This window comes from Wolffia australiana, chromosome 4, assembly GCF_029677425.1.
Source record: "Wolffia australiana isolate 7733 chromosome 4, ASM2967742v1".
NCBI lineage: Eukaryota > Viridiplantae > Streptophyta > Magnoliopsida > Alismatales > Araceae > Wolffia > Wolffia australiana.
In genome coordinates, this window is record NC_135838.1 from 2,726,725 (window position 1) to 2,740,237 (window position 13,513).

At 36.8% G+C, this 13,513-nt stretch overlaps 1 protein-coding gene across 2 annotated transcripts; it reads left to right on the forward strand.

Moving 5' to 3' along the window:
- Window positions 1–3,917: 3,917 nt before the first annotated feature.
- Window positions 3,918–10,854, forward strand: LOC144702786 (polyadenylate-binding protein-interacting protein 7-like). 2 transcript variants are annotated; one of them, XM_078574837.1, is made up of 7 exons: window positions 3,918–4,137; window positions 4,886–5,038; window positions 5,570–6,342; window positions 8,155–8,533; window positions 9,207–9,277; window positions 9,404–9,528; window positions 10,326–10,854. In XM_078574837.1, exons 3-7 carry the CDS (start codon window positions 5,641–5,643, stop codon window positions 10,609–10,611), a joined length of 1,563 nt encoding a protein of 520 aa, XP_078430963.1. In that variant the 5' UTR covers window positions 3,918–4,137; window positions 4,886–5,038; window positions 5,570–5,640; the 3' UTR covers window positions 10,612–10,854. The 2 variants fall into 2 exon arrangements, with proteins under 2 accessions (XP_078430963.1, XP_078430962.1); XM_078574836.1 differs by lacking the exon at window positions 4,886–5,038.
- Window positions 10,855–13,513: the final 2,659 nt, after the last annotated feature.

Genomic DNA, 13,513 nt, shown 5'->3' on the forward strand with positions numbered 1-13,513 from the left:
TGAGACTCCGGGGATATTTGTGCATGAATGATAGACTTTTGACTATGACCTGTGAAGTCTTACTCATGGAATTGAAAATTATCTTTCCTCTGATGCAACAAGAAGTTCACAAAGCTGATTGAGTGGTCAACATGAGATATTTTTACCTTGGTATGAGAGGACAACTCAAGGATAACAATGAGAAAACTTCTTTGATAATTGTTGTGGAATATTAGAGATTATTTCCGATAAGATTTCCTGACACATCATTACTAATATAACAGTTTTTTTGGATTTGACAATCGGCCATACCATACCCCAAGTCATCCTAGGAGTGTCAAGCAGATGAGGTTGCATGAGAGAGTTAGTATACCCTTTTATATAATTTAGCACGCACAGTGTAGTGTAGGCCCCCACACACTACAAGTGTAACCTATTGATTGGGTTGACTTGATCCATGATTAATTAGTCTATTTTTTAATATATATAACTATTAAGGTAGGCCAATAAAGTTTATTGGGCCATTCCAATCACTAAATAAACTGATACATGTGGCTTTAGGGTCGCACACAAATAGTCTTTCAGGTGTCACACTATTAAATAAAGTTTTGGGGTGTCTGTCCTTCTTTTCCCTTCTTTTGTTGGGTTCCCTCCCCTCTTGATGCGATCAGAACAATAAGACGATGATTCTGGATCAATTGATGGGCTCATTGAGATGGTTGAGGAGATTCGATAAGCCAAGGATCACATGGATGCATGTATCAGTTGTGTACATGATTAATATAACACATCTTGCTTAAGGAGCTTAGAAATTATAGAGTTGATTCATGCGTATGTGATTTGATCATCAATTTTAAAGGTCCACTATGATTCCGTTTCTCTTATTTCATTCTGTAAATTACTGAACTTTTATTTCAGACATGGGCATAGAACCCAACAACAGGGAAGGGGGAGTATGGGATATGGGATCTGGGAGGGATGCCAAGTGGGGCCAGAAGGGGGAGGATGCGGAAGGGGGAAGTATGATGGGGGGTGGGGCAGAGAACTGAGATATCGGAGTGGAGAGAGGGAAGGGAAACTATAAATAAGGAAGGGGGGCTTGGAGCATCCGAACTAGGAGAAGATATGTCCTCAACTAATTGAATTTTAGCTTCATTTTAATTTGGCATAATTATTCTTCATATTATATTCATTTTATTGCAAAACAACATCTTGTGCATCGATTGGCTCATTATATAATTTTGACATTTTTCAACATGAAATTTATACAATTTACAGAGTAAATATTTGACAGACATAATATCATGAAGTCATGTGACACACATAATAACAGTTTGACAAAATTTGGGCCTAATAATTCTTTGAAATTATTCATGTTTCTAGCATTCAATTAAAGAGGAAAAGGAGTGTGGACAAATGAGTGATTTTATTTCAGGAAAAATATTGGAAAAACATGAGAGACATTGAAGAACTTCACAATAAGGAAGAAAAAAATAGAAAAATTAAAAATGGGGGACGCATCAGCTCACGACCGATGATCAAAGAGAGAGTCCATCAGCCATGGTATACGAGCACAGCATAAGAGCAGTTGGCAACAACACTTAAGAGATTATGGCCAATGAGTGCTACACTAAAGCAGGGGTGGCATCATGTCATATCTACAACACACACAACCTAGTAGAAACCCAATAAAGAGAGTTTAAGCAGATGTATCGAAACCTACACACGATAGATGTTTGGTTTTTGAATTTGATATACAACTAGTTTGGGATTTATTTTAGGCCTTCTGAATTCTGATTTCTTTGACATGTGATTAACCGATATGCTTTTTTTAGTCGTATGCAGGTCAGGCTGGTGAAAATAAGAAGATAGGATCGTGGCCCTACAAGCCGTGAGCTCAAAATAATAAGATACAAAGATTGACCATGCTTCAAGTCAACCCAACCCAAAGCCGGTATCATAACATGCCATTTTTCAAATAAGGGTATAATCTCAATCGTCCAATCTTCTGAAAGAAAGTCGGATGACGAAACTAAAATCCCACTTATAAGTTTATTTTATTTTGCATGATTATGATTTGATGGCGGCAGTTGACAAGGATACCTAGGTACTCAATTTTGAAGGCTGTGATTGGACATCGGCGACTAATGAGGAGTACTGATCATGAAAGGTTCCCTGGCTGCAATTTAATTGCAACATTTGAAGTTTCTATGGAAAGATCGAATGGTTAGGGTTAAAGCCGTCAATCGTTAACAGTGAATTCTAGTGACAAAAAATGTTGAGATTCAATCCCACAGTGCTTGAAATATCTCTCTAGCTAGACCCATGTAATCAATTGTGGACAGAACTCAATCCCACATATCTCAATTGAAAACCCCAGGATCAAAGAGAGACTTGCCCTACAGATTGGGCAGCCAACCATGGATTGTGACAGCTCCAAGATAGCTTGATTAGCTCATGGAGGCTCCTAAAAAGCAGCATAGAGGATGACAAGTTAGCTCAGGGTGCCACGATCGACACCCCTGCCCTTTGCTTGTTGAAATTAGGGTGATCAGATTTTTCCTATACTTCCTTTGGATGAAATATATAATTTCATATTGTTTGAAATATATCAAACTAGATTGAATCAAAGATTCAATCAAATTTCCTAAAACATCCTCATTACTGCATTTCATTAAGCATCTAGCATTAATTTGAAATTATGATGCTTTTGTCTTATTTCCTTGACAATAAAACACCATAAAATGACTTTCTAAACACAGTTATGCCTTAAATATCTTCTTGTTATTTCATTCACAAATAATTCTTCCCTTCTTGATTTCATTTCTTTTCTATCTTATTAAAAATTAGAATTATTTACCACCATCTACCCAAATCCATATCCTTATCATAATACCTCTCATCACTCATTAAAAATAATAATAAAGTAGAATAATAAAACATTAATTTTACATCTCTAAATAAATATACACCCATTAATCACTATGACCTTTTTACTCTACTTAAGATCCGTCATCATTAAATTATATTAGTGTCTAAGTGGACCCCGTTTCCCTTCATATTACTATTATCATAACTCTATTACCTTCATATTCACCATATTGATCGTCCCAGTTTATTACACCTAATTATATCTTTACTCTTATCATCTACTTGTATTATTATCCTTTCTAGCTCTTAAATTTGACCTATTTCAAAGTACCAGTCAGTGTGGTGACAATCTCACTCACCATCAGATGTTCTGAGTGTGTCAAATAAATACAAATTTTATTTGATAAAAATGTATCAAAGTTATAGTACTAAATTACTCCACTTAATTTGCTTTCATCTCTCTGTGGTCTGGTTGGACTATAAATTATAATTAACATTTCATTAAATATATCCGGTCCTCAGTCTGACCATATTTCTGTCTAAGAGCTACCAAAAATGCTTTCTAACTGATCTCAACCTACTAATAAAAAATGCTTTAAAAAAATGTAGCCCAAAATCTGTTCAGACATTTCCATTTCTCTACCGATTAAATCCAACTCTAGGACATAAAAAATTCATCCAATTAAAACACGCCTCGTGTATTAGTCAACGGCGTATCAGATCCAAACTCCTCTAATGCATCAACGAGTCAAAATCTATCTATACTTCTTGGTTTGCACCTAATCCGTGCGTTGCGCGGCAGTCAATAGGTCAACGCAGGTGGGCCCCGCAGGCAATTAACTTTCTGGAATATTCGGGGCATTTTGCTTTAATAGTAAAAATATTTACAGCGTCGCTAGGTACGTATGGATTTGTACCGAGCCAGTGCGTCAACTGGTCAGTATAGGCGGGTCCCACAGACAATGTTTTAACTTTTCTAAAAATAATTTAATAATTAAAATATTCTCTGCCGCGGAGCGTGCGGGTATAAAACCGAGAGTCTAGAGAGAGAATCACTCGAGGAAGAAGGAAGAGAGAGAAGGAGAGAGAGAGAGAGAGGAAGCAGCGTTAGAGGGCAGGGTTAGAGAGAGAGAGGGAAGGGTGGGGAAATCGCGTGGAGTAGGAAGAAGAGTGGGATAGGAAGGGGAATCTAGCGAAAAGAATCAGAGAAATTCTTTGATTTGAGGGTTTTTCTTGCCATGGATGTGTACCCTTCGTCCATTTTGCCTTTAATGGCGATTCGCCAAGGTTGCTCTACGCCTCTCTGTAAACGCTGCAAAATTCTTTCGTTCCACTGAATTTCGATTGGTTTCTCTTTTAATTTCTCAATCTTCTCTGAATACGCCTGAATTTTGGTGTGTTATTGTATCTTTACTCTGTATTACTCGATATTTTTCTGAAAGCCTTAAATTACACAATATCCTTTGTTTATAATTCAATTTGGTTTGTGATTGTATCATTCCACTGAAAATTTTTCTACCCGTATTTGCTATTTAAATTTCTCAACATGCTCTTTATACACTTGAATTTTGACGTGTGGTTGTATCTTTCCTCCGGAAAGTTCTCCTTCCCGTCTGAATTTCAGTTGGTTTCTCTTTAATTTTCTCAATCTGCTCTGAATATACCTGAATTTTGGTGTGTTACTGTATCTTTCCTCAGTAAAATTCACTCTAATTTTTGGGTAACGACGAACGCTGCATCTATGGGGTTTAATCGCTACAGCTGAAATAACGGATTTTGACCGAACTCTTTATACAAATAAATATCCAATTATAACTTTTTTGATAAATGTTTTGTTTTCTGAAAATGGGGAAAGGAGAAGCATAAAACAAGGAGATATCTCTAAACAAGTATCTTATTGTAGGTATTAACCGTAATAACATATCGTTTTTCCATATTTTTACCGGATTTTGAGTCTGGCATTATCATTTGATGGAATGGAAGTTCTCTGATAAATGAAGTAATCTTCGGCTCTTTACTTTTTATCTTTTTCAAGTGAAATCGAAAGGTGGATGAGAGGTCAATGCATTTCATCCATGTACGTTCCAAAAGGCTGATAAAAATACTCGCTCGGGGAAGAACCGGAAGCTATCAGACTTAAGAAGTATTCCTTACCTTAACTCTTCATTTCTCCTCGTGAAAACAAAAGGTGAATGAGGCGTCATTACTTCTCGGTCGTCCACTTACGGTCAAAAAAGTATTAAAAAAAGGAAATTCGTCCCAAACTCCGTTAACTTTTCATATTTAAAATCTATAATATCAACTAGAAATTGTACACTTCTCATTAGACGAGTTATATAGCTTATTTTGTACTTGGTAATAAGTATAGAAAGTATCATGAAAAGTTATTTTAACTTTAATTTTCTGTCTCTATTCATTTATTATTATTTAAATTAATTCCATATGAATCGTATTTTATGGGTATCTTGAAATCTATGTGAGCAAATGTTATCAATTGAGATGTTTCTTTTTGTGCAATTTTCTCTCTCTCCGAGTTTGGAGGGTTGGGAAAGCATTCTGAAATCTATTGAATTTTTACTATCTGTATCTGTTCTTGCATTATAGTTTGTATGCATTCCACATAAACGAATTTTCTGGGTATTTTTTGATCAATGTGAGCACTTCTAATCATCTGAGATGTTTCTAATTGTGCAATATTCATTCCTCTCCGAGTTCGCAGGTTTGGGATAGCAGAATTTTGCCGGAGATCTTTCACGTATAAAAGTGTTCTTTAAGTCTTCATAATTCAGCATGAATTCTTCCGGGAAGAGTCTCACAGGAAAGACTGGGACCCTAAATCCCCACGCCGTGGCCTTTGTCCCATCATCTTCTAGATCTACACCTGAGAAAAATGAAAAAACAAGCATTTCAAAGAAAGATGTTTCCGAATCTTCTGGAAGGCCATACCTTGACCGTTCTGGCTCTAACATCTCAAATAGCTCTGATGATGAAGTGCGGCAGTATTGGCGGCATCAGTTGCCTGATGACATCACTCCTGATTTTAAGAGTGTGAGAGAAGAGGAAAGCCTGTCACTTGCTGGGTTATCTATTAATGATGGACTTCACTCTTTTGAACATCCATTAGAGGAAGGAAATCAATATGATATCTCATCTTTAGAAAATGGTCAGATTGAATTAAGTGATAGGCTGGTATATTCTGGTCTCTCTGATGAATATTCCTCGAACAGCAATATGTGGAATACTCAGTTCATCAACGGCAGTCATCTTCTTTCAAATGGCAGAGAGGGCTCTCACTATTGTGGGGATCCAAGTGTTGGGTTCTTCAGTGATCCGTTAAATGAACAGACACCATTAGAGAATGCAGCCGAGCTTGATCCTCTGATGTTCTTGGCATCGCAATTCCCTGGTTTTGCTGCAGACAGCCTTGCCGAAGTTTATTATGCAAATGGGGGGGACTTGAACTTGACAATTGAAATGCTCACTCAGCTGGAGGTATCTCTTATGGAATGTTACTTGAGTGACAAGTTAATTTTTCGTGTAGTTTATTTTTCACGTGAAATCTTATTAATCGACTTTCATATAACTTGCATTTATCATTAACATGGTCTGTAGAGTGGCTTTTTTACGCTAGTTGTAAGATAGCAGGGGATAATTCCTCATTCTCCCGTTTTCTTGGGATTTTGTGTAAATCTGTACTCTCCTATCTGCCTATCTAAGCAGATAGAGTCAAGTAAAATATGAGCATTGCTAGGGTAGTTTTCTTAGTTCAAAGGGCAATATGCTCCCCTTTCTCCTTTGGTCTCCCTATTTTCAGCACTAATTAATTGCCTTGAGCGAGTTCCTTGGGATAAAATTAGTTGCATTATTTGTTTGTGTATGAAATGGAAAGTTCGAGCCAAAATAAATAGGATTTGAGTTGTGCAAAAAAAAAAGGGGGATTTGGGTGGGCGCAGTACATGTGCTTGTTTTTCATTTACCTTTTTTCCAGGTTTGATAGTCGGTGCCAGAATCAAATTACAGAGTCTCTCGAATAGTATGCTCATATGGATTGACAGCCTTGAGTTCTTTTATTTCATTAATTCAACTAGATTAGTTTATTTTGATTCTTAACTTTTATTGCTCCTTAAAATTTTTACATCATATTACTGAATATTTATTTAACGATTTCAATATTGCATGGTACCGTTATCTCCAAAAAAGGATGTTTCATGGTGGCATATTAATGATTTGAGATGTTGGGAGAAATAAGTCAAATGCTCAGCTTTTATTCTTTGAAAATATTTTTATTAACAAAATTTCTGGCTAATGTGTTTTGTGGTATGTGATTTTATTTCCTAGACATACCTTCCAAATTCGTTTCTGCTTTCAAAAGGTGAAATATCTGATTTAATCGTGTCAAGGGCCCATAGAAAAAATCTTGCCATTGCTTTGAGATTCTATTTAAATCCTCCTTAGCATGTCCATTAAATTGTAAAATGAAAGCAAGGTAGAAGAATGAGATTCTATATTGTACGCTGCAAGGAACAACCGATAAACCTCTCATTTTCTCTCTATATCCAGTTCATCATTTTCTCTTGTAATACATTTTTTCATTTTTTCTTTCCTTTTGATGGAAAACACAGGGTTTTGTATTCCTTAAATGTCACTCTTTCTCCAGCGTGACAATACTGAGTGGGTGATGAATAGTTGTCATCATCCTCGCCATAACAGCTGCAGCTAGGGTGACGTTAAATACAGAATATACTTTATTTAATGTTTTCTCTAAGTGTGACTCTCTCTCTCCCTTTTACTCTCTCTCTCTCTCTCTCTCTCTTCTCCCTGGGCTTTCGGCATGATGATGACAACCGCGGGTCTTCACCATCCTTATCATTTTTCCATTTCTAGAGTGACAACAGTGACGAAGAGTGGCAACCGTCCTCTTCATTTGCCTGTGGCTAGATACTGATGACAATCTGTGTTGGATGGCAACATCGATGACTGATGAGCCATCATTGTCGTTGTCTTTCGTCCGTAGCTAGGATGATGATGGTGATGAATGCCTTATATAATTAAAATAATAACTTTTTCAGTCAATTTGTTTTCTCTCTCTCTCGACATCCGCCATGGCAATGACGATGAGAATGATACATCATCACTGAACTCGTCATTCTTATGTGGCTAGAAGGACAATGCAATTGATGATCTGAGTGGATGACAATGATGGTGTCGAATTTCTCATTGTCCTCTGATCCTAGAACCAACCTCTCATTGCAATTCCTCAACCTTTAGTAGAGAATAAAATTTAAAATGGAGTGGTGAATGCAGCTTCAGGTGGACGGTATCAACAACTACGACCAATCCACTATCCCAAAGGCCATGGACTTGTCTACCCCAAATTTCGATGCCATGGACTTTCCTGCGCTCTCGGCATCAGATTCCCTAGACGGGTCTTCTAGATATGGCCACAAGAGCGCAAGCTTTTCCGAATCCATTGGGGACGAATCCTTTCCTTATCTCAAGGCTAGCGCCCCGGACTTTGCCTCGGCTGTCCGGCGCTTGGCGTCTCAGGACTCGGGTCACTGGAAGCTTGAAACAAACGATTCCCTGGCTCTCCCGGGCTTGCGGGTTAGACAGGGTAGATCTGACTTTCAAGAGACGATGCCGCCTGTTTCCCCTGCCTGGTTGGAGACCGGGGACGCAGTGGGTATGCCTCTCTCTGTCCCTTCCTCTCTTCCACTCTCCCTCTCCCTCTCTTTCTCTCTCCATCTACCTTCCTCTCTCCCTCTCTCTCTCCCCCTTATCTCTGCCCTTTTTTATTTCACTATGGGGACATGCATTTCGTTCTAATCTTTTTCATATCCTCTCTCTTCCTATATTTCCCTCTCTCTGTGTGTATGGATTTTTCTCTACATCAATTTCCCTCTAGTTTTAACTTTCCCTTTCTCTTACCGGATATAGACTTCTCTCTCTTCGTCTATTTCCCTTCCCCATAATCTTCCCTTTTTATATCTTTCTTTCTTCCTTAATCTATGGGTATGTATCTCCCTCTTTATGCTCCCTTTTTTCTCTTCAGCAGTATGTGATTAACTCTTTCCCTCTTCTATTCTATCTCTCTGTTTTTCTGTCTGTCCCTCTCTCCTCTTGTCTCTTCCTCTTGCTTTGTCTTTCACTCAGTGCTTATGCTTCTCTCTAACTTCGTCTTCATATCTCTCTTAACTTATTCAACTTGAGGAACACGAAGGGTAGATGCGACCCTTATTTTTCTCTCTCTATATTGTCCATCTCTCTCTCTTTATGTATTAATCTGTCTATTTATCTTCGAGTACAATTTTTTAATATATATCGTTCTTTAAATACTTCTGGCCCTTTCCGGACAGCTCAACTCTATTCAGAATGGAGGGAAGAAGCCCGTGATTTTGCTCGTTTGAGGAACACCTGCTTTGAACAAGTACTTTTTGCTCTCCTCTGTCTTTTCCTCTCTCTCTCTATATATATGCATTTGTATATATCTCTCTCTATGCATATGTATGATTTATGTATATTTATTTATCTATTCATTTATGTGGCATGACAGGCTAGGCAGGCATTCATTATCGGTAACAAGGCCCTGGCGAAAGAGCTCAGCCTCAAGGGTCAGCTCTACAACATGCAGATGAAGGAGGCACACGAGAAGGCCCGTGATGCCATCTACCGCCATAGGCCAGTCCTATTCTCCCCTACATGTTGTTTTCTTAAGTTCAAACATCATTGATATAAATAAACTAACCTACGCGCAACTGCTGTCTTATAACTAGACAGAATGTTTTTACGTATAGGGTTATATGTTTTAGAGTCTCTTTAACCTAATATCATGTTTATTTTTTTGGTTTTCCTCTGCCACTGGGTTAGACAAACTCGATTTTACGATTACATGGTCATTACGTTATAGAGTTGTTTAAGCCTCCATACAGTTTATATAGTTTGAAGGGTTTTCTAAATTTGAGTTATTATTTTATTTTCTTCTTATTACTATTTATTTGTGAACGTTTTAGATAACTCTATATTTTATGTTTGCTGGAGTAACATGTTATATAAATCTGCCAAAATCTGCTCTTATGAATTTCATTTCTTACCGGAGTAAGAAAAAAGAACAAGGATCATATCACGAATCTCTCCACCTGAACATGATTCCCATGCCTGAATCATGATAAACTATACCATAGTGGTGATTAACTTTGCAAATGACCCAGTTTTGTCAAAAAATGAAACTGAGAAATAGACAAGATAATGTTTTCAACTTCATAATTATTCTGAAATGTACTGCTGTTCTTCTTCTTCTTCTATGTATTTATTATCAATAATTAATTAATTATTGGTTTTTTTATGGAGAGATAATGCTCGTTGGGTTTTTTGGTTTGACACTGCTTCGCGCCGGTCATTGTAGCACATGCCGCCCAATAATAATATTATTTAATATTACTGATTAATACTTTTATTTTTATATTTATTTTTTGCAGGAACCGAGGGGCGGGGGAGAAGGGGAAGCAGCCGTTGATAGACCTGCATGGGCTGCACGTGAACGAAGCCGTGAACGTGCTGAAGCACGAATTGGGAGCGTTGAGACGGGTGGCTCGAGCCGGCGGGCAACGGCTCCAGGTCATGGTCTGCGTGGGCACGGGCCACCACACCAAGGGGTCCCGCACCCCGGCTCGTCTACCCGCCGCCGTCCACCGCCACCTCACTCAGGAAGGCCTCCCCTTCTCCGAGGATCAACCTGGCCTTCTCCGCGTCCTCATCCGGTGACGACACTCCCCCCCCTGCCTTTTTTTTTTTTTTTTTTTTTCGCTTTTATTTTTATGATGCATTGTCTTTTTCTCTCTCCTTACCCTCTTGTTTAGTGCTGTATTTTTGTGGTAGTCTAATCTTAGTCACGTCCATGCAGTTTTTAATTCTTTGATGTGTAAACATCGGAGAACATTTTGTTGAATGGTCTAATGTTACACGTTAAGCATGCATATTATTGAATGGTCTAAGGTTTCATGTCGAGTGTTCGTATTGTTGAATGGTCGAATGTTACATGATCTTCGTTTTCTTCAAAATATATTTTAATTTTTGTGAGTTTTAGTATTCTTTGTTTTTCCTTTCCCAACCTTGTTCCAATCACCTGTTTGATGCGGTATTATTAAGTTGGTATAGCTTTAGTAATAAAAATACCCATTTAATATTTAAACATCAGAGACTACATCGGTAAATATTCAAGATTTAAATGATTTATAGGTACTATTCTTAGGATTTTGATAATTAAATTCCAGCTATAGTTTTTTAAATAGGTCTTCAATATATAACTGTCGGAGAATACAACCTTGATTCGACAAATATAGATCGTTCAATCAGATGGTGTTATTCTTAAGAATTAAAAAGTTACAATCTAGCTTCATTTATAAAGATCTAAAAGATATTTAACACCAGATAATTATGACGTCGAATGGCCTGCTTTGAAATGTTTAGTATACATTATTTCTTCGGAATTGAAGGATGAGGATAGTTTAATATGAATATTTTCGCACCTAACTTTTTGCGATTTCCTTTTTGGTGGTTTTTCTCCCATAATCTGTACACTTATGTTAGAAAGGTTTTAATTATGTAAATACATCTTAATATTTCAACGTTACAGAAGTTAACATCGAATCTTTTGACATTACGTGTTCAGTGTTTATTTTATCTTGTATCTTAATGGCTTTGCTCTTTTTTCATCTATTGTTCTTATTTTAATGTGTATGAATAATACTTAATGGTTATTCTTTATCTTAATATTTGTATTATTAGTTTCAATAAAAATATGTTAGTATCTAACAGCAATGTTCATTCTTGACGTACCAAAGTTTTCACTCAATTTCTACAATTTGAACGGAGTGTAAGTTATGTTCTTCTAATATTGAAAATATGTTATTTATGGTAAGAATTAGCACTTATATTGTAAATAAAATTGGTGCTTATGATCATGCAAAATTAACCTTTTGCAACATCGGGCATCTTTAAAAATGGATTTAAGGCTTCCTGAACCTGATCCGTCTATATTTTCTGGAATAATTAACATTTAACTTGACGGGGGCCAGAAAAATCATATTTGAAAAGGACATGATATACTACATTAAATTTTGTCTCTTTCATAAATATTATTTAATTTTCTTTCTTGTCTCACCCGTGTTTGCCCTTTAAAATTTTTAATGATCCAAATCAAATGGATTTTTTAATGGTATGATTGAAGGCCCGGGATAAGTTTCTCCAATAAGCTCTTTTTTTCTAATAAAATTTGTAGATCATTATTAATAATGTCTTTGAAAATATTATCTGTTTTCACTGTAGTTGTTTTTAATCCTATTTCTTTTTATAAAGATATTAGTTTGATTTAAATCTTTGCAATGATAAACATCCCAAGGAATATTCTTATAATCGACAGCTTTAATTATTTATATTTATAATACTTCCAGACTGGCACACTGACATTAAGCAATCAGTTTTGCTCCAATAAAATGAATTTTAACTCTTAATATTATTATTATTTGATAATGCGCGGAAAAATTAGAAATCATAGAATATTAATTGGAAATTTAATACCCTGATGAACATGTCTAACATCTTTTATGCCGACAGTGTCAACCAGACAAAACTTGCCACATTTCAGCATAGGGTCCCACAATACCAACCACTCAATATTCAAAAGTCATCAACAGTAAATTAGCCACAGACAAAAAGTCATCAAAAATTGTCTACCAATAAGATTCTTACGCTTAGGGTTTGACATTTAGGGTTGGGGACGGGTGGACCAGACTGAAGAGGGACCACCGGTCTGTTATTTTAGCGCGGACCGTCCTGTTGATCCCAATTCGGTCCGAGGGTCAAAGAGGACTGGGGCCGGATTCATAATTTACACGTGCCCGTTGTCTAGAAGTATTTCCCTCGTGCAAATATTTAGACCCTCTTTTTTGTTTTCCCTGGGGGTAGGGTGGAAATTGGAAGCTACCGTCAGTCATTTTTTAACCATCGGGCTTGACGATTAAAATATTACTACAGTTAATGCCAAAAATATGTTTAAAATAGGTTTTAAACTTGTGCACTTGCCATACATTCTTAACCTGGCGATCAATCAACCCCGATAAGCATTTATTTAATTTACTGATTTTCTAATAACAAATCAAAACTGCACATTTGCTTCGTCCCAGGTCCTGCTGGGTAGGGCGAGATGCCAAATATTTTTACTTTAGTTTAGGCATCGTTAAAATCGTTTCAATGATTCTTCTGATGTCTACTGAAAATTATTTGGCATGCAAGAACTCAAAAATTCTGTGGTTAAATAAGTTATCTACCATCTTTCCTTCGAACAAATTCTTATTTTTGATTTCCGAATGAATGTTTTTCTGCTGCCTTGAGTGGTAAACTAATTTTTTAAAACAGTTCAAAAATATCGCAACAAACGCACACCCTAACAAGGCTCATGATCGGATCATCCCTTACACTCTTCTCCTTGGCCTCGTGAGACTGGTCTCCTTTCACTTCTGAGATGACTTGTTCTGTCTTCTCTTCTATCTCTTCAGGTAACATCAAAATTAAACTTTAAAGAGTATATATTATATAACGTGTCATATGGTTTTTTATGCCGACAATTTCAACCAATCAAAAGCTGCCACGTCTTTAAGCAGTTGTG